Source organism: Fragaria vesca, linkage group LG3, assembly GCF_000184155.1.
Source record: "Fragaria vesca subsp. vesca linkage group LG3, FraVesHawaii_1.0, whole genome shotgun sequence".
In the NCBI taxonomy this organism is placed as follows: domain Eukaryota; kingdom Viridiplantae; phylum Streptophyta; class Magnoliopsida; order Rosales; family Rosaceae; genus Fragaria; species Fragaria vesca.
In genome coordinates, this window is record NC_020493.1 from 4,396,412 (window position 1) to 4,422,467 (window position 26,056).

The 26,056-nt window shown below is 37.1% G+C and overlaps 5 protein-coding genes across 5 annotated transcripts; 1 reads left to right on the forward strand and 4 right to left on the reverse strand.

Annotated features, from left to right (window-relative positions):
• Positions 1-3,394: 3,394 nt before the first annotated feature.
• Positions 3,395-3,784, reverse strand: LOC101300038. The gene has a single exon (XM_004295368.1). It carries the CDS (start codon positions 3,782-3,784, stop codon positions 3,395-3,397), a length of 390 nt encoding a protein of 129 aa, XP_004295416.1.
• Positions 3,785-10,178: 6,394 nt separating this feature from the next.
• Positions 10,179-14,408, forward strand: LOC101307967. The gene is made up of 4 exons (XM_004293609.1): positions 10,179-10,525; positions 10,897-11,891; positions 11,969-12,067; positions 14,112-14,408. The coding sequence occupies exons 1-3, from the start codon at positions 10,426-10,428 to the stop codon at positions 12,059-12,061; spliced, it is 1,188 nt and encodes a 395-aa protein (XP_004293657.1). The 5' UTR covers positions 10,179-10,425; the 3' UTR covers positions 12,062-12,067; positions 14,112-14,408.
• A 97-nt stretch (positions 14,409-14,505) lies between these two features.
• On the reverse strand, positions 14,506-15,545 carry LOC101308262. Its single transcript, XM_004293610.1, has 4 exons — positions 15,371-15,545; positions 15,062-15,281; positions 14,914-14,959; positions 14,506-14,830 (listed from the first exon to the last, which is right to left on the reverse strand). Exons 1-4 carry the CDS (start codon positions 15,495-15,497, stop codon positions 14,726-14,728), a joined length of 498 nt encoding a protein of 165 aa, XP_004293658.1. The 5' UTR covers positions 15,498-15,545; the 3' UTR covers positions 14,506-14,725.
• A 1,511-nt stretch (positions 15,546-17,056) lies between these two features.
• LOC101308549 (60S ribosomal protein L32-1-like) lies at positions 17,057-18,612 on the reverse strand. The gene is made up of 4 exons (XM_004293611.1): positions 18,578-18,612; positions 18,389-18,492; positions 17,423-17,604; positions 17,057-17,329 (listed from the first exon to the last, which is right to left on the reverse strand). Exons 2-4 carry the CDS (start codon positions 18,476-18,478, stop codon positions 17,200-17,202), a joined length of 402 nt encoding a protein of 133 aa, XP_004293659.1. The 5' UTR covers positions 18,479-18,492; positions 18,578-18,612; the 3' UTR covers positions 17,057-17,199.
• Positions 18,613-19,354: 742 nt separating this feature from the next.
• Positions 19,355-24,903, reverse strand: LOC101308845. Its single transcript, XM_004293612.1, has 10 exons — positions 24,661-24,903; positions 23,949-24,085; positions 23,734-23,868; positions 23,270-23,380; positions 22,688-22,972; positions 22,151-22,350; positions 21,351-21,606; positions 20,807-20,917; positions 20,110-20,301; positions 19,355-19,974 (listed from the first exon to the last, which is right to left on the reverse strand). The coding sequence occupies exons 1-10, from the start codon at positions 24,848-24,850 to the stop codon at positions 19,627-19,629; spliced, it is 1,965 nt and encodes a 654-aa protein (XP_004293660.1). The 5' UTR covers positions 24,851-24,903; the 3' UTR covers positions 19,355-19,626.
• Positions 24,904-26,056: the final 1,153 nt, after the last annotated feature.

Genomic DNA, 26,056 nt, shown 5'->3' on the forward strand with positions numbered 1-26,056 from the left:
GTTTTTTTTTTTTGGCGAGATATGGATGTTTCTGTTTTGTTGTTTGTTTTTGAAATCGATGATTTTCTTCTTTTAGAAAAGAATCAATTTTTTTAATCAGCAGAGACTAGGAATTATTGAGTTAGGTTATGTTTCTGTTGGAACTTGGATTATATCTTAGTGTTCTGGTATTTATTCCGACATAAGATCATAAAATCAAAATACGTAAGAGGGAATGATAGTTTGAGTGAGAAATGTAAACATAATTTTAGATTACTCAAGTGTCGATTAATTGTTTCGGTGTTGTCTTTGAACGAAGCAGATTACTCGTCTACTCACCAAAGTGTACTTAAACCATTAATACGCAAATCTTCAAATCGTCGTATCAAAATATCGAATGAAGACTAGAGACCCTAAATTCCTTCATGTCATTTTTATTTTTGATCTTATTAAATTAAGCGCTCATAATAAGAGTACATATTCTTCGACCTCGGGTCCTCACCCCATGTGATGGAAACACTTAGGACTATTTTTTTTTTGTTTCAATTTTGTTAACGGTATTAGTATATATGTATGATAATGAGACGTAAATAATCGGATCAAAATATTACATATAAGTTACTCGGTTCAATTGCACCACCTTGATATGCAAAAGAATTTTCGGTTTTCGAAAACCCAAATGTAGGAAAGTGAAACTCGATATTGATGTAATATTAGAACTTATTGTAAACACTTGTATAAGCGGCGATGTATTGTATTCGTTGAGAATGACATTGCTTTGGTTCTTTCTATTAATTGTGTGCCTTCTTCCTCAGTTGCTCGTATTAGGGGGTTATCATCGTTAGTGTGCGAAGCAACGTCAATAGGTTGGAAGAAACAACGTCTCGAGCAAGCTCTCACGATTTTATGAACGGAATGGTTCTTGCAGCTACTGTATACAGTTCTTACGGTCCTAATATAGTCCTATACGATTGAGTTATAATATGTTTTGATGTCCCTAAATCCTAATGCATGAAATACTATAGTTAGATATTCTCAAGATCAGATGTTTCATAGTGCATATACAAGAAACATTTGTGTTTCAGAAACATAAACATAATGAGTTTGATTATTCTTCATCTTCTTTGGTCATCATCATATTGATTAATTATTCAAGGTGCACATTGATCTCAATAAGCTAGTCATGAATCGAATGCTGTATAAATCAATACACGGTTATTTTATATTGGTCGCCAAATTAGTTATAGTTTTTTTTTTGCTGTAAGGTCTGCAAGGTTCTAAAGGCAGGGAACAATCTGAGAGCAAAGCTGTGATGGTCTTGGTGGGATAAACCTACTTTTGTGCTTGATTCTCAGTTTTGGCTGCCTCATTGAAAAAGAATTACAACTGGGTTCTTGAAATTGGACTCACCACATGCTCATCCTCAGAACTTCTGAGAAAAATAATTAAATTTAATTGGGTTATTAAACAAATGTAGCATATATTTGAATGTGAACAATGTGAAAGGGTTTGGATTGAATCATTCCAGGTCTATGAATAAGTTTGGGTATGTTGTTTCTAATTTTATAGTCAATGAGATAAAACAATGTAATTCAGATTCACAACATGGCTAACCGAACTATTTCTTTTACCTTTTCTTCATGATCTATATAATTTTACGGTCAATTAGATAACTTGTATAATTAAGATGCTCTAAGATTCACAAGCAACACGGCTAGTTAATTGGGAATATGGAATAGGCTAGGAAAAAGGATTTGAGTTTCACACTCAACTGGTGCTTTAATTTTACCTGTTCTCAGTTCATGAAAATACAATTACCATGCACAAACTGGTCAAGAATTATATTTTGTCTGCAAAGAAAAATAAAAAATGATCCTCTGTTCTATCAACTTCAGTGACTAGATCACACGTACGTTCAAGTTATTTTCAACCTTTGTAGTGTGTTTATAAATTACTTCTATATATCAGTCAATTTTGTAAAATTTCAGGAAAGAGTGAGTCAATCACATCACTCGTTTTATAATTTCAAGTGATTCTTTCGGTTAGAAGGGAGCAAACAGGATCGAGGGGATTCATGTGATCGAAGAGGCTAATCTTGAGACAATCCTTCCTTTGGAGTTCAAAACTTAGGATTTAAGATTCAGATTTTCAAATGTAATCCTTATACATATTGAAAGAAGACTCGTAATCAATTCTTCACCAATTAATTTGATCTTTACTATGCTTGATACAAATTATTGTTTAGAACTTAACTCTTGATCGAACTGAGGAATGAAGACAATAGGAAGCTTAGGCATCAAATATTCTTGGTATTCAATGAGTATGGGGTAGCGCCTAATTAATTGTTAACAACTTAAGATTACGATGTAGAACAATATTGATATCGTCCAATATAATCCTAAAAATGACATATATCACTCAAGTCCAAACTAAGAATCAAGATAACTTTTATCAAATGAACATGTTTATGGTACACCGTACCACAATTGAATTACCATAAAATTGTATATACGTGGAGTGAATTTAAATTTTAGCTCAATAAAATTGAAAGATTTTGATAGTAGTTGTCGAAACTCAATGTCAATGTGTCGAAAATAATATTTTAAGTTATTTGTTGGTCATATTAAAAATAATTCTATATTAAAAACATGTAAAACACCGTGTGAATCTAGATATTTACCCATATTTTCATGTCGCATACAACATCATGATGAAACAATGAGGACACAAAACTTGTGCTTAGTCTTTGCATGTAATGGTCTAAATAACTCCGTCACAATCACTAGGCACTTTTCATTAGAGCAATTTCACAACTGCCGGAATCTTAATCTTCTCAAACGCCGGAAATTGACGCAATGTTAGCTGCTAGAGTTAGAAGGTAGAATATAATATCTAACTACGTACATTTGCACACCGATTATGAACGAGACAAAAAAGGCCAAACCACACTTCCCATGTACCACCGAACTCTCTCTCTCTCTCTCTCTCTCTCTCTCTCAGAACAACCAACCAGGCTGTTCATGTTCTGCTGTGCCCAAGAGGCTAGAAGACAACTTTAAACCCCCGAAAGCGGTGGGCGCTCTGCAGACTGTATCTACGCGACTCCACGCGCCGCCTTATCTCTAAGCTAAGAATTAAAGTAGGATGCAGAAACACATTGATGGATGAATCAAAAACGAAACGTCTAAGATAGCCATGAAGAAATACATATATATATCAAATCGGAATTAGCATCATTGTACGTTTTCCGTTACAGATTACAACTGGCCGGAACGCCGGATTATCATTACCCCAAGAGAAGGGAAAGCCACTACATAAAAGGAAAGAAAAAAAATTATGGTCTTTTGTATTTTCTTCATCTTAATAATAGCAGAAAACAAATGAATTATAATCAAAACTCTAAACTGATGATTAATCAAGCTTCCAAGAACCCGGTCATCCTCAGAATGGAATTCCGGACTTGACTCAAATCCCTCCCCTTGAGAGTTCTTCCGTTTCCGGTGCACATCGAAAACTCCATCTTCCCTTCCACGCGCCGCCGTACGATCAAATGCGGCGGCACCATCTCGCCTTCGTCCTTGTAGTAACGCTCGTCGTCGTCGAGGTCATTAACAACACCGCCGCCGCCGCCGCCACGGAGGTCGAACATTTGATTCGGAATCCTCACCGGCACCGAGTTCCCCATTTTCTTCTTCTTTGTCACCGACGACTTCTTGGCGCTTTGTTGCTGTTGTTGCCGGAAATCCAAGCAGGACTCTCCGCTCTCAGAGAAGATCACCTCCGCTTCTTGAAACTCTTCTGTCATCGCCATAACAACAGAACTCTACAAACACTTTGGTGTGGAAGATTAAAAGAGGAAAAGGGTTAAGACTATAGGAAAAATCGATGAAGAAGCTAGAAGAAAGCTTGAGAGGACAATGAGAATGGGGTTTGGGATTTATAGGGATTTATAGGGAGAGGAAGAAGATGAATCGTAGTGAGTACACTTTGATTGTTTTGTGGTGTCAAGATGTCGTCACAATAATCTATTAAGGCCTTGAGTACGGACCCCGCCACAGTTTTGTATTTCTTTATTCCATTTTTTAATAATTCATTCTAGGGCTTCTTCTTCTTAGTCTAGCTCCATCTTTTAGAAAATCAAATTTTAAACCCTGTAAACGAGCTACGTGCTTTTCTTGAGGCTCACGGCTCTGATCTGGTGGCACAACTTCTGGGCTTGTTTTTAGCTAATAACACATTGACTTCGTGTAATCGGTTACTTACTTACCTTGGCTGCGGGGTTTGGAGCTTTGTAGCTATATTCTTTCCGTTTAGTTTCTACTTTTTGCTTGGTCAGAAAATGAAGTTTTTGTTTTGGTATGGGAGTAAGTGATTAACAACGTTTTCTGTACAATACGGATTGCTTGGGTAGGGCAACAGTGCACGTATGGTTAATTGACAAAATGGTATTGTAAAAAAGATTTAAAATGGGTGTTTTTGAAAAGGGAAACACTGCGCATGTTGATTTTTGAGGATGGGAAATTAAATTTTATTGAATAAAATGCAGAATGAGATCGGATTCTTGGGGAATATACTTAATTATCTGAGTTTGAATCAATTTTGTTAGCATGGGACAGGGTGGATACAATTGGCGTAATTAATTTGTAATTTTGTTAGATTTTTGGACATTATTATTTCATTTACTAAGCTAGATTTACTCATTGAATACCATATCTAAATACATGGTTTTTTTTTTTTTAAAACATGAAAACAATACATGGTTAATATAGTATAAAAATACAAAGAAAATACATTCGCAGAGAGAAAGAATTAGGAAGGTTAATGTACGTAACGATCGCTCGAGATTGCATTTTTTTTAAAGAAAATACCGTCATTAATTAAATAGAAAGAAGGATCGTACTCGAAATGGTTGAGTTAATGCATTATTAAATTTTCTATTTTTCTCTAAAAAGTGATTTTTGTGAACCGGAAAACCAAAAAACAAATAAACCATACATAACCTCTCAGAACTAATTGAGAATCAGATCAAGCCGGCTAACTGACCCGAAATGCCATACTAAAACGAAATCAATAATACCTTTTCCCCATGGCTGCTTATTGGACATGCATTAACCAAATTTCTCGGGGATGAACTTGATATGTTGGTTCATTTCTATATGATAGGAAAACTAAATTGTTTAATTATAAACTAAACCAAATTACCAACAAATTTAGTTCACTTTTCTATAATAATCTCATCATATATGAAGTATGCCTAAAACTCCATATTACACGACATGGTAAAATAAAATCTTGATTGAAAGAGTAAAAAATAAAAAAACCGACCAAGTTAGGCCGGAAAACTCATCAGCCAAGCCGAAGAAAGCCGAGTTGCTTGGAGTAACCAACTTGCGGTGGTGTGACTTGCGCGCCCTGTAACATCCAATCAATCATTTGCTTCAACGCGTAGGTTTAACGCCCTCAGATCGCTCCACCTTCGCGCATCCAACGGCTCATGCTCCGCTTCGGATCGGGCCCCACTCCCGGCGGGGTCCACCTAATTTTATCCACACCTACACAGAATGGTTTCCAGTACGACAAATCAGTGAAAGAACGACACCTGGGCCGGGGTGACGTCAGATACGAGTGTGGAGGGAAAGAGGGAATGATTGAGCGCCACGTTCCCTCCGGCCGTTGTATCCGTGTAAATAGTTGGGTGAAGCAATCGGCGGGGACTTGTAAAGGGATGTGGAAGTCGTTGTGTCCAAGTATAGCCGTATAGGAACCACACAGAAACCCTAGCTCGTTAAAGCCCCCTCTCGTGGACTGTAGGAGTTTAATTACGGCAGCTCTCTCTCTTTGATCGAGAGTGTGTTATGATGTTTATTGACATATTGTCATCTACCTCAACAAGCAAAACAACATGATTTTCAGACACTTGATCGATGAAGTAATAACCATTTTGGTTAGAGTTGCAATTTGGTTCGGGAGTCTCGAATCGATTTAGTATTTCAGGACAGAAGTTACATGACAAAGAAACCGAGAGAAAAACGTTATCCGGTATGCTAGCTTCAACAATGGTTTAATTTGTTTCAGTTTCCTCGTTAGCAACGCAATTCATGTGTTAGGAATGAAGATAGAGGACGCGTTAGATTGCATGAATTGGTAAGTAAGGTTAAAGAATTGCTAGCCTTCTTGCAATTTAACGTAATAGAAATGATCAAAACTAAAACTTGCATAATAAGAAAGAGAACAAGTAAAACTGATCGCAAGGAGGATACAGGTAGATGGTGGTCCAATAGAAGACTCCCATAGCTAGCAATGAGATGATAAATTTGCCGCAGTTGGTTAGACGTATATAACTCTTTTTAGTGAAAACGACTCGAGCATAAAGTTTTGGAAAGCCTATACATGATTTGGAATATTAGGTTTTGGAAGTCCAGATATTTTTATACTAATACTGATGAAGAAGGTCATGGATGAATATGACTTCAATCGCATCTGTTTATTAAGGCCAAATCGTTCTAGACTTCTAGTTTAGGCCAGTGATTGATACTATCAGCGGCATCACGTTAAGTACTCGGCCATTAGTTACTATATTTATTTAATGCCGTTTTGTATCTGAATCAGATTCATATCAAATGGAAATATATACGTATACAGATGGATCATTCAAGAAACCTATGCTCGAATTAGGATCGATGTATAAGATATATTCAAAGTCGTTATCCATGCATGCTTCTAAGAGTTCCAATGTGGTTCGTTTTTCTCTGTTTGTGCTATACCATCTCCATTTAAATTAAGTTAAGCAACATTTCTATTGCTTTGAAGACTTAGATTGTTAACTAGTTAACTAGCTAGCCACCTGGTGATTGAGTATGTGGTAACGGGGGCGACGAATCTGTAATAAGTGAGAATGAAGAAATGTTGAGCGAGACAAACTCGTAAAGGTAAGAGGATTCAATTAACTGTGGATCGATTTGTTAATTGAATCAGAGAAACTAATAGTCCTTTTCTTCGATTGGGAGTGAGGTAGCAATCCACATCGGTTACGTTAACAAGTTAGCAACACACATATTCAATCAGTATTCATAACGAAGTCCACGAGAGTATCCCAACAAAGTCAGATTAATTTGGCACCGCTTGAGCACGAATTCGAACTCAAAGGCCCTAAAACCTGTTGGCCACAAATTGGTGCATGGGAGTTACGTATCGAACTTTAGACCTGAGGGTTTCATAGTAGGCAGCTCAACTAACTCTCTCACGGTTTAATATAGTTTAGTTTTAGTTCTATGTGTGTTAATGTATGCACGGAGAAGTCACGTTTTAAATTTTTCTCCTTATTCTCATAGTATTGGTAAACTTTAATTTAATAACACATAATTATTTTGTAAAGTAGTAAATATTCTTAAAAAAAAAAAAAAAAAAAAAAAGAAAGTTACAAGACTTGCTCACACAGTCACGTCCCACACTTCCGATCTCTCGATCGATCATTATCAACATTTCTGGCAAAGGATTAAGGATGTATAGGATCCTTGTATAGATCGATATTGTAAGTTATTTAAAGGTTATTTACTCACTCAAAATACTAAATTCTGCGTTCCTATCATCCTATGAATCACAGAGCAGCAGTACATATACGGCAAAATTATTCTTTCCTTAGAGTGAGAGTAATTAGATATAAGATATGATGGACGAGGTTTAAGTATAAAAATGGAGATGATCAATGTTTTGGCGTGGATCGATCGATATCAATTATTGCAGAGATTCTACGATACCCTTAGCTAGCTAGCGCAGCTATGATCGATGATGCATGTGCTTCCCAGAATTAAAATCAGTAATCACCCAAGTTTATGTTCAGTTTACGTAAGACTTGGCAGGAGCTGCCATGCAGGCCTTCAAATAATTAGCTAGCTACTACCTGGCTAGATATTCTTCAGTTTAGTATTTAGCTATACATATTCTATTTGTTTTGTTTTTACATATATTTGGTCTGAAAATGAAGAGAGAGTAAATTGAAAATATTTTCTTACTCCTTGAAGAAGGAAAAAGAAAAGTAGAAAGGCTTCTCATCTCTGATTCTATGAGAATCTTACCTTTTCCTAATCGCGGCCGGAAGGGAGAAGGCTTCCCCTAATGGACTTAGGATCGGCTATTACATTGCCTATATAAACAGGCACCTTTTCTAGCTACTAATCTCTAGCTCATGATCTGCTGTTCTCTCTATCTCACAATCTCTCCAGAATTCATTCATCTTACCTGAGAAAGTCGATTGGCTGAGTTTCATTTCCTCACCGCGCAAATGAAGCTCGGGGATCGGAAAGTGTCTGATTGAGACTCTGGAGTCTGGAAGAGATAATTGAGGACGGAACTCTCACCCTCGAACTTGGCTTTCAGGTTTTGCTCCAATTCGATGCGTCTACGGCTAAAGCTTTTAAAACTCAAGTGAGAAATAACAAAGTCTCCATCAAGGGAGACCTGCATACCTACGATTTCTGCGATCATGTTTGGAACTTCTCCGTGCACAATGCGGTCGTTAGATACCAGAACACTACCGGCGCCACCGTCGAGGAGAATGTTGACCGCCTTAGAATAGTAGCATGCGACCCAAAAAGCCCTGCCGACCTTATCATCATATGAAGTACGTGAATTCATTCTACCATTTTTCACATTTGAGGTATGAATTTATATGGAGGCAACACAAGGAGCAATAATAATTCAAATATGTGTGTTTCTGTGTATATTAAGTTGTATAATTGTATCCATTACTCTAAGGATGCAGATCATGCAGAAGTAGCTACTTTTTGGTCGAGGTTTTTCATGGTTAAATACGTTGCTATAGTGTTTTGTAATATCGACTACCAGAAAACACTACATGCAGTAATTATTTGTAGACTAACTTGTTGTATGCACTCATGGGATGCGAGTGTACACTATTGTCATTCAATAAGAATGACGAAGGACTTTATGAGTTCTTAGCAGGAGTGACCAAGGGAAATTTATACAAATCAAGTTGTTAGATATTGGTGGATAACTAAATGATGCATAAATGTTCCACTTCAACAAAATGAAGTGCCCCTTTAAATTTCAGGTTTTAGCTTTTGAAAGAATATTCATTATACTTATATTGAAAAGTTTATGCAAGTATCTCTATTATGAAGTATTCCTAACCCCTAACCCTAAACCCTAAAAACCTAAACCTTAAAACTCTAAACTCTAAACCTTAACCCTAAATGCCCAACCTCATAAATTTAAATTAAATAAATAATTCTAGATTTGTATTGTTAACCATGGTTAGATGAGTTAAAGAAAATGGACACATGTTATAGAGAGCAAATTTGTATCCCTATTATGAATCTCAAAATTAATGTGAAATGGAGTACTTTCTATAACTTGAGTCAAGAACAGAAATTTGAAATTTAGTTATGAATAAGGTTTTGGGGTAAGGGATGGCCTGCATGCTATACATTTGGGCTTTACTGTTTGAGTTTGTTTCTTGATTATGGGCTTAAGCCTTTCAAATCTCATATATAGGCTTGGATTGCACTGAATTGTCTCAACACTTTTCCCCTCAGTGCATGAATGATGAACCTAATCATTTTTTTGTCTTACTTCCAATGCATACCATAGAAAGATACATTTTTGTTTCAACAGCTCTGCCTCCTCTGCTGACTAACTCACTAGTGCCACTTTACATCCAACCACAAAAATAATGATATGGTCAGGAACATCACATGTCCCCCATGACCCCAAATGGATGAATATATGTAAACAAAATCCTAAAACCAACTAATCCCCAATCAAACATTCATTATTTCTTGAGTTTAAATTACGGAGAAGCTTTCACTTAGGCACTACCAGCATCTTACACATCTATGTAAGCATTTATTTGAGAAAAGAAAATTGTAAGTATTGAAATGTATATACTTGTTTTTAAATTTATTATATACGACATTATTAATTAAACGATTAAACAAACTAAATAATCCGACCGCTTAACCAAACACTCGAAACCAAAACTATACAAGACATATATGAAACTATCAATTTCAAAAATGAGGCATAATTCCACACCACACACTAAACCTAAAATCTTAAATATGTTTCCCACTCTTCACTAACAGTCCAAAATTCAAAAGGATTCAAAACCCCAACACATCCGCATCAAGATCCCACACACCCTAGCCTCAACAAAATGCCACCACTTGCAATTAAATTGAGACCCTCACACACTGGGGCATCTCCTATCCCCTGAAATAGAATAGGCCCCTTAAAACCAAACCCACAGAATCTGATTACCCACCATCAATCTATGATTCACCAATTTCTACGGAAATCCCAATAGAAAAGAAGATCCTTTACCAGTCCCACAAAACACGGTTTATCACAGAGGCCCAGATAGATAGTAAATTTTGGGTCTTCTTCTCTCAGACCTACGCATCTGTCGTTTGAGAAGTCGCAGCGATCATGCCGTCAGGTGCTAAGAGAAGAAAGGCCGCCAAGAAAAAGAAGGAGCAGGAGACCCAGAATGGGGATTCATCAACAACCAACAAAGCCAACCCTCAAGGTGAGTGCTTTTGGCCTTTTCATGCACACCCTTTTGGATATTAGACTGATCTTACACTTACCCATGTGAAAGTTTATTGCTTTTTGAGGTTTTGTTGCTTTGTCAATTTGGGGTGTTGGGTTTGGTTTTGGTTGATACTGTTGTGGTTGAATCTGGTTAACCCATCTGCCAGTCAATGATGTTGGGTTTGGTGGTTTATGTGCAATTGGGTATATTTGTCTAGCTGAATTGTGGTTGAAGCAATTGACTATGATGTAAAGATTTAATTTTGATTTTTGTTGGTTTGAATATGCTTGATGGGTAAATTTTGTTAGAGTAGCTAGCTGAGCTTGATTTGATTTAGACTTTTGATTGGACCAAACCATTTGCAGGAGATGAAGGGAAAATCCGGGATGAGAAAGGAAGTGATAGTGGTCAGGTTGACTCTAAACCTCTAGCTAAAGAGTGGAGACCAGTTGCTAAAGGTAAGTCCGTAGAGGGAGATTCTAGTGATGCAGAGGCTACACGGAAAGATGGCGGTGTTAAATTTGAGAGGGATTTGAAGGAGGGTTCCAAGAGCAATAAGCGTGCTGGGTCTGGAAAGGAATCAAGTAAAGGTTCGAGTAGTAGCGGTAGCGGTAGTAGTAGTAGTTCAGATGGCGAGTCTCGCGTTGTTGACAGGAGAAGGAAGGAGAAGGGCGATGCTTCAGAGGAAAAACCTGCTAGTGTTTCAGAGGGAAAACCTGCTCGTGTTTCAGAGGAAAAACCTGCTAGTGTTTCAGAAGGTAAACCTGCTAGTGTTTCAGACGGAAAACCAACTCATGTTTCAAAAGAAAAACCTGCTGGTGTGTCAGAGGGAAAACCAGCTCGTGTTTCAGAGGAAAAACCTGCTAGTGTTTCGGAGGAAAAACCTGCTAGTGATTTAGTTAAGTCAGTTGATTCTTTACTAGCAGAAGTGACTCACTCTGCTGGAGATGCACCGGCTGAGAAGACTACGAGTTTAGATGCAGAAAAGACCCATTCACTTCATTCTGATAAGCCTGTAGCTTCTGTTCCTGGGATGACTGTGCACCTTACAGAAACTACTCAAGTTGACGGTCTAGTGATCTCTGGTACAGTGGTAAAACCGGCTGTGGAGAGTGGTACAGAGAAATTGTTGCCTACTGGGGATCCAGAAAGTTTGACAGATTCTCTGCCAGAGAAAATCGAGAGTATGGTGACTCCCATGCCAATTGAGAATGGTAAGGCATCTCCGAGTATGGCGGAATCTGTATCTAAAGAAAATGGGAGTAAAGTGTTGCCATCCTTAGTTGTTTCTGTCGCTCAAACTAGTAATGATGCTGGATCCATTAAAGATTCCGAAATTCCAGAGTATTCTGAAAGCCAGGTACAGATTGCACTTTATTATATTATGCCTTTTACGTCAACAGTTGAATGCAACTTTCTTCCTTTAACTTTATGCAGCCGCTAGTAGCTCCTGCCCCACGAGTGGTAGAAAAAACTTCTTGGTTTGGTTGCTGCGGAATTCTGGACGTGATAACAGGCTCTAGGAGATAACTTCAGGTTAGAAATTTGTATCAACTTCACAACTTTAAATAGAGTTGTCTACCTGTTACTTATTTATTTATTGTTTTTAATATTTCTCTATAGTACTTAGATCTGTGGATGCTCTGTTGTCTGTCTATGTGTATATGGGGAAACCTAGGAAGTGAAAAGTGGTTAAGATGTCTCAGAAATGCCATAGTTGTCCAAATTCCAGGTTAATAATGATTCAGGTATGTTGCATTTGTGAACTTTTCCATCTGAGGTTTCATAGGTGTTGATTTGCTTGCAAGAGAGTTGGTTGTTTATGTGTTAAGTTTACTCTTGGTTCTTTACTCTTTAGAGTCTGATCAGTGTCTCCAGTGCATAACTACAAAAACTAGTTATTCCTAGTTTAGTAGATGTAGTAGATAGAATATCTACATATCCTTATAAATAAGTATTGCAAGAAATAAACCATTTCTGTTTTACCTATATTTTTTCCCACTCCCAAGTATCAGTATTTAGGTTAAATCTGGGATAAGTGGATAATGTCTCATGCCATACCTACTTGTTTGGAGTTCACCAAACTGTTGCTGTTGATAAGATTGGAGCTCTTTGACAAGTTATTACGAAGTGCTTGGGAAATAATGGTGTTTAGTTTATGCTCTTTCTTTCTGTGCTTTCTCACTGTTGTCAGCTGCTCATTTACTAGCAAGTCACAAGGTGCAGTGCTAGTGAAACTTTGTAGTTAAGTGCTGGAATTGTAGACACTAATTGTCATGAAATAACTTGGTTAAATCTTTCTTATGAAGGCTTTTGTATGAGTTATTTGCTGGTCATGATATGTACATTTTCGATGGAATATCAGCTTCCATGTGTTGTATATTGTGTTCAATTTAACAAAATATCAAAGGATTTTAGTTACAATCTAGTTGCTGTCCCATTTAGGATCTGAGCAGTAAAGCAATGATGCTTGCGTAGTGTGGACACAGTGACTGGTAATGAGCATGCTGAAGATGCGGAATGGAGTTTACCTTGGGTGAGTAAGGTTAGAATTTCATGTGGTTTTAGCCTTTGAGGCTTTAGTTCTGGAATAGGAATATTAGGGGTTTCAATTGATTTCTGGCTTGAGGATTGTAGTGGCTAGTAGTGAAGACGATGATACGGGAAAGTTTGGGTGAGGAACCGAGGATTACTTACAGGGATACGGTTTCAAAGATAAGCAGAGAGAAACAATAGGTTGGCTTCATAAGAGGACTTTCGGGCATGAGTTTAAGTTGGCCCCTCAGAGAAGAAAAATGAAAACAATAGGAAATAGAAATATTTCAAGGTGCCATACTTTTACATCCAACCATCCCTTATGCCAAGTGGGGACCTATCCGAGTACTAGAGTCCTTTTAAAGTTTGAAGTGCGTTCCATTAAGCTCCCTTGACTTACAAGTGCTGGATTGTTAAGGCTACATGGCACTAATTAGTAGTGGGACTCAAAATTCTGCTACTTGGCACTAAAGACTGGCCTGATGACATAAATGATCCTCTGCTATTTCCCTAGCAAATGAAACAAAAGTCCCCATCAGGGTTGAATTGCAACCCTTTGAGCACTAGTATAATTGTGCTTACAGATGCTTATCCATATTTAAAACAGTAGTCAGTGCTTTCAGCAGAACACACACGAGAACTGTTTGAGTTGAAAACAGCTCCGAACTCTGAGTTAATGGGAACTAGGTATGGAAGTCCAAGTGTGCTCATATCGACATTAGAACAGGGTGTCTGTTTTGCTTGTTAGGGGTTCAATTTGTAGTTTGTTGGCACATACTTTGATTGTGCTTGTGGGGGTTCATACAGGCCTTTAATTTGTCGATGTCTTCTGCTTTGCGATTTTGTTCCTCTATGTTTCTCCTTAGATTGTACTTCAACATGTCTCTGTAGATTCAGTCTAACTACACGCTGGATTGCTTAACTTCATGTCTGCATTCAGAGATGTGCCTTGCCTTAATTTTATGCCAATGATTTTACAGTCCAAGATTGTAAGACCTTTCAAACTGAATGTTGGCCAACTTTTTCAAGGTTTCCTCTGATGCAGGTCGAAGCATGACGGGTTTCAGTCGACTCTTTGGAGCATGTGAAGTGAAGAACCTGGTTTACAACTTTATGATATTTTGTTATTAGAACTTCAAGTTTCTTTTTTCCCCAAAGAATAATGGGCAAGAGGCCTCCTTTGGTAAATCATTATAGTTGTGGTTATAGTTTTGAGGAATGGTAGGCAGCTGAATATATACAGCTTTTACAACCTTCGAATCTTATTTAATTTTGCAGAATAGTTTCTTTTGGCATTGTAGGGAAATGGTGTGACCTAAAATTGCAAGAACTTCTATTAGTATGAATTCCTTGAAATAATATACTAATTGCTGCGAGCCTTGCGGTAGTGATTAGGTTTGTCTTTGGCAATTGGACAGCTATAAGACTAAAGCCATTGATATCTCTCAAACGTTCGTTGATACTTTTATTAGCTTCTGCTTCAAATACATCAAGCAAAGGAATATTCACAAAAATGTGAAAGAAATTTGTAAATTGTATTTTTGTGCAATACAATCTTCACATGCTAATCATACCATACACACAACACTTGAGAAAACCTTAAACAAAAGAATGCAGACACAGCACACCCAGCACCAAAGTCACTCAACTTTTCCAATTTCATCTTGATACAGGGCCATGGATGGCTGATACAGAGCCATGGATGGCTGCTATATACAGAAGCTGAGTAACTGAAAGGATGATTAGGAACGCCTCCATTGTCCTCTACAAAATTAGAGCAAGTATTATTCAGTATATGACACCCCCGGAAGAAAGAGAATACTCACTCGTGTTTCTTTTTATCTTACCAGACGAGCATTCCTGATTTCAAGCTCTATCTCCTTCCAAGCAAAGCTGCAAAAAAATTATGTAAAATTGTATACATAAAAAGAAGTTCTTATGTGATCTTGAACGGTTGTTAAAAACAAGCAAGGAAAACAAATGAAATAAGGTTACCCCATGGCGAGGAGAGTGAGAGTCCAGGCAATTGTAGCAGCTGCGGCTGCAGATGGCAAGCTATCATATGTCCAAGAACGAAGATGGTTGAGTCCAGAAATGGCTGAAGCAACACCAACAACTCCGGCGATCAAAGCAAATGTTACGAAGAATCCAGTGGCAGCATTCCCCATTGGGAAGTATATGGGTGAGAAGTGCGCAGGAAGATTATAATCAGCACCTGCAATTGATATATCACTCCACGTTAGCTAGCTGTTAAGAGACGAGAAACAAATAAGAGAAAAAGATGAGGATCGAGATAAGTTGTACCGATAATGAAACCATGGTCGATTGCTCTATTCATGGCCCAGCCGCCGATGCCTAGCACAATGACATACATGCAGAAATTCAGAACCAAAAGCAAACCAGCGACAGATTTTAACTGCTGACCGGCCATTTCTGTAAGATCAAAAGCTGTTGAAGAAAAGGGTTTGTAGTACTTGTTGTCTGTAACATGTTAGGGAAAGAGACCGTCTTATATAACAAGGGGTCCTTTGCATGAAGGGTTTTGGTTCTTTTCTTGCTAAGAATTCCAAAGGCTGTGTGGGGTTGTAAAGGAGATAATGATGCTTCATGATCAAGGCAAGCCAAGAAAAAATTCCAGATTCTTACTTGCTTCACATTTTTAAGTCTCCTTTTTAGTAGGTGCATTGTTCCCCTCAGCCACAAAGCTTTAGTTATTCCTTGAAGAGATCAGGAAAGGGAGATTCTTTACTGATGAACTTTACTGATGGATTGAAATTCGCAAACCCTGGTTTTTTCAGTTTTGTAACTCAAAGCAATGTGTTGGTTTGTGGAAGCTGGGTTTAAAGACTCGTGAAAGTAAACCAGTCTCTAATGTTGTGAGCTGAGTCAGTCTTCAATAATTACTAAGACCTCTAGTTTTGATTACTCTACTATCACACAACAGTGCAACACTGATAACAGCCAATTCTCCTTGTAGTGAATCCATATCAGAATGAGCAGATTACAAGGACTAAACTAAGAAATGCCAGACCTCTCAATCAAATCTCAGGCCTAACTCATCAACGATACAGCACAACACTCTTTTAGTTAGTTCACTGAAACCACCATCACATCCACAAAGCATTTACTAATCAAGATCACACCATTTCCATCGTTTTCTGTCAATATTCATTCTTCGACCACATTTACACAAATGACACCTTGTAAAGTTGTTACACACAATCACTTTGGCCATTTTAATCAGCAAAGAAATCAGACCCACAAAAAAGAAGTCTTGATCTTTAACAAAGTAATAGAGCCACACCTTCTTCTCTACCATCTGCATTGAGTTCTGCTGAAAGATTGGTGGAGGCATATGAACATAACCATCCTATTACACCTGCATTTAGAAATCCTCTTGACTTGTAGCAGCTCGTACAGTCGTACCCAGTCGCTCCTGGCATGCAGTAATCAGTGATTATCTTGTTCAAAGCCAATTCTAGATCACAAGCACACAAATTCTATAGTTAAAGGGATTTTTACGTTCAACATTCTTCATTGAGTACATGACATGTTCGACACCAAATGTATGTGCTCGATAGCCACACTATTACCACAACTATTACTAGTTTACTACTACCTTGAGGTGACTATGGGGGAATCAGCTGCCATCTTAATTTATCCAATTTTTAGGAATGATAACCCCCCTGAAACAGCTGCAAACTGCACATCAGACATCAATTCTATTACTCGAGTTTCTACAAAATCGGCAAGAAACGGGCAGAACATTACAACTTCGTATAATTTTACTTGTGTTTCAGGTTATGAGTTATGACACTTTCAAATCACCAGGGATATTTCTACACAATCGATGAACCAACTCTAAAATTAACCAGATCAATCCTGGAAGTGGAAACTGGTAAGGGGGTAAGGTTGGTACAAAAAGGAGTGCCTATCAATTCCAAACCCTAAATCAACCGGATTAAAATAGCACACCAGACACCATGTGTATGATTGAATTGAAGACCGGAAATGGGTGTTTGATTACACATCATAGAAACAATCAAGAGTAAATATTCCAAGATGAGTATTAAATATGTCTACAACTCATTTTTTCAGGTCAAAAACAAAAGAACCACATGTCTAGAACAAGCTCATTCATCCTCTTGGCTTCGCAACCTAGCAAGCTTGTTAGTGACAACCACATCAAGCTGGGCAGCTCTCTCAACAATATCCTTCCTCTTCCTTGTGGAGATATTGTGTGCAATTTCAGCACAATAGGTCCTGGTTAACAAAGTTGCAAAAGAAACAGTCAGACCCCAAACACATGAAATGACTCAAAAGGCTTAAGCAAGTAAACAGGACACAGCAGCTCACATATTGTGCATCATCAGAACTTCAAGCTCCTTGACATTGTGGACAACAAACTTCTTGAAACGATTGGGTAGGTAATGGCGAGTCTTCTTGTCAGAACCGTAACCAATGTTGGGCATGAGAGTAACTCCCTTGAACTTTCTTCGTACACGAGAGTCAATACCCTTAGGCCTCCTCCAGTTGGTCTGTAAAAGAATCAGTATGTACGACATGTTAACAACCCAGCAAATGAACAGAAAATTACGCACAGAGAATCATTAAAACACCAAGTAAGAAAGGATGGATGACAAGACAAAACAAATGTATGCAGGGTTAAAGTAACAGGAAGCTGTGGATAAACAAAGCTCACTGTGTCGCAAGACCTGTATAGATTCTATCTATGCCCTGTAAACGAAATGTCCAGCTACTAATAAAGTCTGGACATTAGATACCATAGGCAATTAAATCCTTCCATCCAATAACACGACTTACCAAAATAGAACCAACACAAACAGAGCAAAGACAAAAGTCTCAAAACAAGTTGAATAAATTGCAACCTCAGCCGAAAGATGGTGATATTTAACTGAATAATCATGTGAATATCAGGCATTAGGGTTAAAGTTTGCATCATGGATTGCAAGAATACTTCTAAAACTAAAAAAAATATGAAAACAGGGTATGCAACATAGATCAGATGGTAGTGCATGTAAATATTCATCATTCAACAGCAGAAAAGATGGGTACAAATCATCACTTCTTGTTGCATACCCCTCACTATAAACTAAAATATAAAAAAATTCAAAGCAAATTTGAACATAAAAAATAAAAGGAATCAGATATAATTAAGTCATTCACCACCTTGCATCTCTTGGATGCAAATAAGACTGGGGCGACAATCACTATCATCATTTTCACTCCAAAAAAAAACAATAAAAATCAAAACTTTACAAAACCCAGAAGCTAAGAGCTAACAGTGACAACGGTGAATACCTTGACGCAGATCTTCCGGTCGCTCTGGGGCCGCTTGAACTGCTTGACCCTCTTCTTCACGATCGACTTCTTCAACAACGGAACCGCCATTTTCAACTCACCTCCTGCAAATCAAAACATACATACAAAACTCAGTTAGATTCTAGATCTGAAAACCCTAGCGAGAGAGAGAAGGAGAGGGAGGCTGACCTTAGGGTTTAGCTCGGCGGCCTTGGCTCGGGTTTGAGTTTGGGGACTTGGTGGGGCTTTATATAAAGCAAGGAGAGTGGTGTTAGGGTTTCTTTGAAATTTGGGTCGGGTTTTGTAAACGGGTTTAGGGTAAAGCCCGTTTAAAGCGAACACCTTATAAAAACTCATGGATTTTATCATGGATTCGGGTCGGGTGATGATGTCCGGTAACTTCAAAGTTCAAAGCCCAAATCTTTCGAGTTTTAATCCCCGTAACTATTAAATATTATTAAAGTAGATGACTAATCAACAAATCTGGTGTAGGACATGCTTGGAAAATGTTATATTTTTTTCAGGTTCGAATCCTGGCACCGGAATATATTTTTGCTAAAAGCTTGGAAATACTTTTAGATTTTAAACCCGTGTAGTAAGTAATAAATACTATTAAACCATATGACCTAACAACAAATCCGGTGTAGCACATGCTTGGAAAATGTTATATTTCTTCCAGGTTCGAATCCTGGCACCGGAATATATTTTTGCTAAAAGCTTGGAATTCCTTTTGGATTTTAAACCCGTGTAGTAAGTAATAAATACTATTAAACCATATGACCTTACAACAAATCCGGTGTAGCACATGCTTGGAAAATGATATATTTCTTCTAGGTTCGAATCCTGGCACCGGAATATAATATATTTTTGCTAAAAGCTTGGAATTCCTTTTGGATTTTAAACCCGTGTAGTAAGTAATAAATACTATTAAACCATATGACCTAACAACAAATCCGGTGTAGCACATGCTTGGAAAATCTTTCTTTACTTTCAGGTTCGATTCTTGGTACCGGAAAATTTATTTACTATTAAACCAGATGACCTAACAACAAATCTGGTGTTACACATGCTTGGAAATTGTTTCTTTTCTTCCAAGTTTGAATCCTAGCACTGGAAGATTTATTTTTTCTAAAAGCTTGGAATTCCTCTTTGCTTAAAACTTTTGTGCCTATTTCTATTACAAAGTATACTACTGCCTATTGATTTTCATTCAAAAAACAGTATTTTGGTTTGCAAGTTCACTTTGTGACCTCCATTATACAAAGCTTGTCGAAAGAACAGGCCTTTAACGAGCTGTAAATGGTGCAATCAAATTCATATGAGTTGGGAGAACTGGGGTTAACATCAACCCACTCCTTGTCCACCATCTCGACATGCGCATTTTGCTTTGTGGTCGCACTGAACTGGAGTTTATCGAGTTGCTTTGTCAGCTTCTTCATATAGTCTGTTGTGAATATCATGTTGAAACTCTCTTCGTAGTCGTTTGTATCTTTGAAGATTTGGATCCCGATATCAGCTTTGCTCGTATTAACAAACCCGAGAAGTAGTGAGTTGGGACTTATATTTCTTGGATGGCTGCTGCATATCTGATAGAATACACAGAAGCAATGAGTCGAGAAAAAAAAATTACGCTAAAAGGATGACCATAAATGCATTTCTGAACTCTATGTATTACAATGTGAGCAATTGAACCTCTACACTATGTAATGAATTTCACTAACCTCAATATACTCGACACCCATTTCACTTAGATTCTCTGGAACATTGTTTGAAGAAAGCAAGCTAAAAACTCCTCCTGATCCAACTGGTGACTGGAGAATTTCCCAAGGTGATTTCATCAGAATCTTATGCTTCTTCTCATCTTCCACTGAACTGCTGACAACTGGAAGTTTCTCTTCCTCGAAGAATTGGACCTGTGAGAAGGCCAAAGAGAATGTAAGAAACACCGACTACAGATCAACCGCAGGATATAAGACAAGACAGCTTGGCATCTGATAAAGATCAAAAAGTATTTGATCAACCTTGGCACGTGTTCTATAAAGAGATCAGTTTAAACTTCTATGCTACACACCCATTCGAACAGGGATTTGGTTGGATTACGTATCAGAACTAGTTCCACATTTCAATTCAAATCCAACACAGAATGAGATTTTTCTGTGAAATAAATAAACAAATGGCACCTTATATCATCAGTGTAATCAAGTGTGATCAGAATGTAACAATGAAAGAAATTGCTTTAAGGTGGATTCACATAGGAAGTTCATGCATGTGCAGTGGGCAGTACTGTTTCCATTGAATATGGGCACGATACAAATTTGTGGGAACTATGTGATTAATACTGCTTTAGCCCATACCATGCCAATGCTATATCATAATTGTAAAGAGCGACTCTTGATGGGATGATGTGTAACCACAAACCTTTTCGGAGTCAAAGCCAAAGTAATCATTTTCTGAGAAATGCATCCTTAAAGAATCAATTTTCTGAGCTGAACAAACCAAAATCAAAGGAACTGAGGCACGATCTTCCATCTGCAACAAGAGATGTTCATTAGCTCATGCATGTAAAACTATCCAAACAGTACTGAAACACGAATATTAGTAACCTATAAGTAGTCAACTAAGTTTTAAAATGAAATGAGAGCATAATTATCAGTAAAATATCCATGCGGTCAAGTGTGTATCTTCAAAGGAAAAGAAAATCTCAAAATGTGTGACATTCTTTTGAGTTTTGACCCCTCAACTGTAGTTGAGAAACAGTGTCCATATTGTGTGAATAGTCTAAACTAAAGTGGGAACTGAAACAAACAACAAGGTTCCAACCAGAGCCCGATGTGATTTCAAATTCGTTGCACATCTTACAATTTAAAGTAAAAAACGGCAAACAAAAATAGATAAAAATATCTGTGTGTGTGTTTTAAATGATCAGGAAAACCCTACAAGAAAAATAAAGAGCTACTATCACCTTTACGAATCTCTGATCGTCACAAAGTAATGTCTGAAAGGAAACCATCGAGTTCTCTGGGTCGTCGGAATTGTTTACAACTAAAGCAATGGCAACCTTGCCTTTAGATATAAGATCTACTCCCGTCTGTTGATAATGGAAATGTGTACCCAGCTTATCTTCGCTTGCAGAAGAAATGAGACATTTCTCTGATATTTCCAGAGTACTGCTCGTTTCTTCTGCTTTAAGCACACTGACCATCTCAGTCACATTCAATCTGAATCAAGAAGTCAGAAATAGGTTAGATGAAAATACATCTGGCGGTAGAGTAGACCTCTACCACACAGTGAGAGCACAATTTCAGCTAAAGAAAACATATTTTTACGTAAATGACTCTATCATATTTTTGTCTTAACAAAATTATATATTTATGTCCATATATGATTACGTTCCAAATACCTGCTTTCTTCAATCAGAATCGCCAACTTTTCTGGGGGAACTATCGAATTAAAAGACTTTCAAACTAGACAAAATTAAACTAAATTAAACAAGACTTCTTTTGGTGCTGTTTTCAGCAGCTTCATTCGCAGCCATACCTAAATTTGGTTCTCTTCTTTGGTTTGCTAGGCTCAGTTGCAAGAGCATATTACCCAAGCAGGAGCATTACCAGTACTGACTAACATGTTGCAAGCCAGGAGAGGCAGATTCCTATGATCAGATATTATTGACTGATAGTGAAATCCATTTTGGTTTAAACCGCAAGAAGCAGAAAACACATTGCTTCTCCTTCATGAATCAGATAATAAAGATATCAGACTCACCTTTTAGAATGTATCTCTACATTATCTAGAGCTTGTTGAAGCAACAGTGAATTAACACTGACAATCTGATCAGCAAGTAAGCTCCGTTGTGCTTTCTCTCCAAATCTTAACCCATCAAACACATGTTTTTGATCCATTTCACACAGCTTCTTTTTTGCTGCTATGAGGCGCTTCTGAGACTTTTTTCTCTCTTTCCATTCCTGAAATGTTACTAAAGATGAATCAGTAAAGGCAAAAACACCACATCAAAGAAATCAACAGGACATTAGTCAACCTCTAAAAGATACAATGACTTGAACTAGTAAGCACTTAGTAGCTCTCTTAAAAACTTTAGCTCACCAAAATCCTACTGATTGCTCGTCTACATCTATTTTAACAAAATAACCAATAGGTATGACTTTCAGTCAGTAATACTTTAAATGAAAAGCTTGAAAAAAAAATTCACAATGCAATTTAGATTCTGCCATTTTCGAAAAATTCAGACTTCTGTAACCACAAATAATTGTTTAGTAGGTAGAACAAGAGAGTGAGCCTCACAATCTGGCGCCTTTCTTTCTTTGACCTCTCATCAAAGCGTAAATTTAGTTCAAGGAGTCCCTTTGGAGGTGTAATCTGCATTTCTTTTCTCTTTATATCAACATCTGGAACAATTTCTTCGACAAATGGTATCAACACAAGGTGACCAGATAATGTTGTTCCTGCTGGCTTTGGCTTGCCAGTTGAGTCAAGAATATTAAACGATGAATCCAGCATGACTTGTAGAAGATCACTCGCTCCGCTGTTGAAAACATTAACCACGTTTCCCACAGGTTTACCTGTTTCCTAAAGCAAAAACACAATTTATGATGTTAAACAATATAGACTGGTCACAAAAGTCGGACAGACTTTTCAATGAAAAGACGATGACGAAATATATATGTGCGTGTAAATTGACCGTGCATATTTTAGCAGACACACAAGCAGATGCAAAAAATTCAGGTCCCGAATGAAGAATATGAGTATAAGACCATAGTGGTTTAAGTGGACCTCAGGGATACAAATGAAAATTGCTGTAAGAAACACATACATATGTGCACAAAGCCATATGCCCATATCTATAAGATACAGTCATTTTCAAACCTTGAGAATAACTCTCATTCCGACAAGATCACGAGTATAGATTTCACCATCTTCCAACTGTGGCCTATCTTCTTCCCTCACAAGTAAAGTTGAACCAATAAGCTGCCTAGCCTGGAAACATCAATGGTTACAAACACATGAGATTTATGATTCTAAATGCAAAGTAGTTTTCATTATTCTCAAGGACAAAGGAGAGTATCGAGAGAAGCTTAATCTTAAAATTCTTTTATCTAACATGTCAATGTTTCACAATTAGGTTAAATCCAATGTTTTATGCATGTAGATAAAATAAAAAGAAAGTATCAGAGAGAGAGAAGAACACAAACTTTTAAAACCCAAGTGGCTAATCCCCCTATTTTAATGCATTTCATGACTAATAAGGATTGTAATCGAAAATTAGAGACAACTGAATAAATATATGAACAACAGAAAACATTATTTACTGTAGCTCACAAGAAGCTCACCTGGTCCACGTCGTCAATTCCTCTCAACTTAAGTATCCAACTCTTCTGGCCAGGGTGTCCTCTTCCCTCCACCAGCTCCACTTCTTGCACCCTTTCTTGGCCTAGTGATTGTTGTCGCAACCATCTTCTTCCAGGCTGATACAAAAACATCAAATTAGCAACAAAGTAAATCATAATAGTCAAGGGAACCTTGCAAATCAGTTGGCTCATTTTACCTCAGCAAACCGCAGTTCAGGAAAGTCAGTGCTAGGTTTCACACGAATCTCTCCTTGAAGCCCATGGACATTGGCCACATAACCAACACTGACGAATCCTGACTCCGCCTCAGCAGTCTCAACAATCTCTTCAGTGGCTGAAGTGGCAAATATACAATCAAACTTTTATTGGGCAACTACTAAACATTGCACAGATCATATATACTGGTTCCTAGAGTAACTCCACCAACATAGTTTATGAGGAAACAATAGAACAAGCCTATGAAACAATCATTGGCCCTAAAAGTATTCAACTTCCTCACAGCATCAAACACAAAGCTTTTCTTATATGGACAAATGTATTCAAGTTTGTATCTGTGAATTTAGACAGAAAATATGAACTTCAACTCAAATGTAGAGAATTGATTAACCTTTCAGCTTCTAAAGCTATTAGAAACCAATACCATGGTCCTTGAAACTAAAGTATCAAACTTTCATACAGCATCAGAGTCAAAAACATGTCTTTGGTGGGTAAACTTATACATATGTCTGTAAACTTCGATTAAAAATATGAACTTGGACTCAAACTTACTGAACTCCTCCATTTTTTAGCTTCTAAAGCTATCAAGAACAAAAAATTTAAGCAGACCCAGTATGCAAAACACTGAGACAAACAAAACCCATCAACAATATGTCTCCAAAATAACACAGTAAAGTGAAGTGGGAAGCTTACCAGTGGAGTGTAGAGGAGGGAGGGCAAGGCGGTAACTGTGCAGAGGATTCAGGGGAAGTCGGAGAGGTGAGGAAACTGAGTCGAGACGAAGGTGCCGAGTTTGAAGGGAAGCGGCAGCCAGTTTATGAGTCGTGGGTGGGAAAGTGGGGAGGAGTGGACTTGAAGAACAGAGAATGGAAGCTCTCTGCATTTTGGGCTCTCACTGAATCAAACTAGGCTTCTGATTGAGTTGTACACTTGGATAACGGTTCAAGGACATTAACACACTTTTAAGATATTTTAAAGAATATATATATATATATTATTTTTTTTTTTCTTGTTTTTTACAGTTTATGCAGAGAAATTTTAAATACACACCTCTAATATCTTAATACACACTTCTTACTTAATACACCCCCTATGAAGTTTTTCATTTCAGTATTATACTTAATACACATCTCAAACTGCCTAAAATGCCCTTAATTTATGAAATATTCTGTTATTTAATATAATTAATATATATTTACTATTTGGTACCTCTTTTTACATATTATTTCATCTAATTTTTGCTATAAATTTTTTGTTATCATCGTTTGATTTATAATCAAATAATTATTGTTATATCCCAACTCTAAATCACCAATACAAGTTTTCAAAATTCACAAGCTAGTACAACTGTATAAGTACAGTAGCTATTAAACATAGATAGCTAGTTATTCGATAAAATATGTCGTGATAAAGATACAGTACTTGACAATATGATCTGCAAGATTAAACTAAAGCAAAGATGTAGTACTTGACAATATGATATGTATGATCAAACTAAATCTGATAGGATACAAAAAAAAAGAAAAAAAGAACAACCTAAATGAATTGTAGAGAAGAATTGAGGTTAGGGGAGAAAACGTGTTTTTGACGATTTTAGGGTAGAAGACGTTTAAAAGAATATTTCTAGCGCGATTATTTTTTATTTTTTTTAATAATAGATGTATGCTTTGGTCATTTAGCTTACCTATAAAATCTTAATAGAAACATAAAATAATATCGGTGTGTATTAAGAGATTAAGAGTGTGTATTTAAAATTTCTCGTTTATGCAGAACTATCATCAGCACATAAGCATATATAATGGTGGATATATATGACACTTGAATATTTTATAGTTAATTTCAACATGCTCAAGACGACACACTAAGTAAAGTAATAGTTTTTTTTGTGTATTGTTCCATACTTTTTGTACATGAGTGCGTAATCACGTATGATCAATTTTATAAATTATTTGTGTTATGTTGATGTTATGATCTTTAAAAAATTGTTGTATAGTTTTATGATCTGTCGAGATTTTTAGATGGCGTTTCAATTCTAAAAGATGAGCTTACAAGCTTGTTTGGATCACTAATCATATAGCCTAAATTTTTT

Bases quoted from the DNA above. Each gene is read 5' to 3' on its own strand.
- LOC101307967 (XM_004293609.1), top strand. From the start codon at position 10,426: ATGCCGTCAGGTGCTAAGAGAAGAAAGGCCGCCAAGAAAAAGAAGGAG. The intron at 10,526-10,896 runs GTGAGTGCTTTT...AACCATTTGCAG, and splicing joins CAACAAAGCCAACCCTCAAG to GAGATGAAGGGAAAATCCGG. The intron at 11,892-11,968 runs GTACAGATTGCA...AACTTTATGCAG, and splicing joins CAGAGTATTCTGAAAGCCAG to CCGCTAGTAGCTCCTGCCCC.
- LOC101300038 (XM_004295368.1), bottom strand. From the start codon at position 3,784: ATGACAGAAGAGTTTCAAGAAGCGGAGGTGATCTTCTCTGAGAGCGGA.
- LOC101308262 (XM_004293610.1), bottom strand. From the start codon at position 15,497: ATGGCCGGTCAGCAGTTAAAATCTGTCGCTGGTTTGCTTTTGGTTCTG. The intron at 15,282-15,370 runs GTACAACTTATC...TATCAATTGCAG, and splicing joins CGACCATGGTTTCATTATCG to GTGCTGATTATAATCTTCCT. The intron at 14,960-15,061 runs GTAACCTTATTT...ATTTTTTTGCAG, and splicing joins CTCACTCTCCTCGCCATGGG to CTTTGCTTGGAAGGAGATAG.
- LOC101308549 (XM_004293611.1), bottom strand. From the start codon at position 18,478: ATGGCGGTTCCGTTGTTGAAGAAGTCGATCGTGAAGAAGAGGGTCAAG. The intron at 17,605-18,388 runs GTATTCACCGTT...ATTCTTTTACAG, and splicing joins ACCGGAAGATCTGCGTCAAG to ACCAACTGGAGGAGGCCTAA. The intron at 17,330-17,422 runs GTGAGCTGCTGT...TTTGTTAACCAG, and splicing joins GTTCTGATGATGCACAATAT to GACCTATTGTGCTGAAATTG.
- LOC101308845 (XM_004293612.1), bottom strand. From the start codon at position 24,850: ATGCAGAGAGCTTCCATTCTCTGTTCTTCAAGTCCACTCCTCCCCACT. The intron at 23,381-23,733 runs GTGAGCTTCTTG...TGATGTTTCCAG, and splicing joins GAATTGACGACGTGGACCAG to GCTAGGCAGCTTATTGGTTC. The intron at 20,302-20,806 runs GTTTGTGGTTAC...GCCTTCTCACAG, and splicing joins TTGGCTTTGACTCCGAAAAG to GTCCAATTCTTCGAGGAAGA.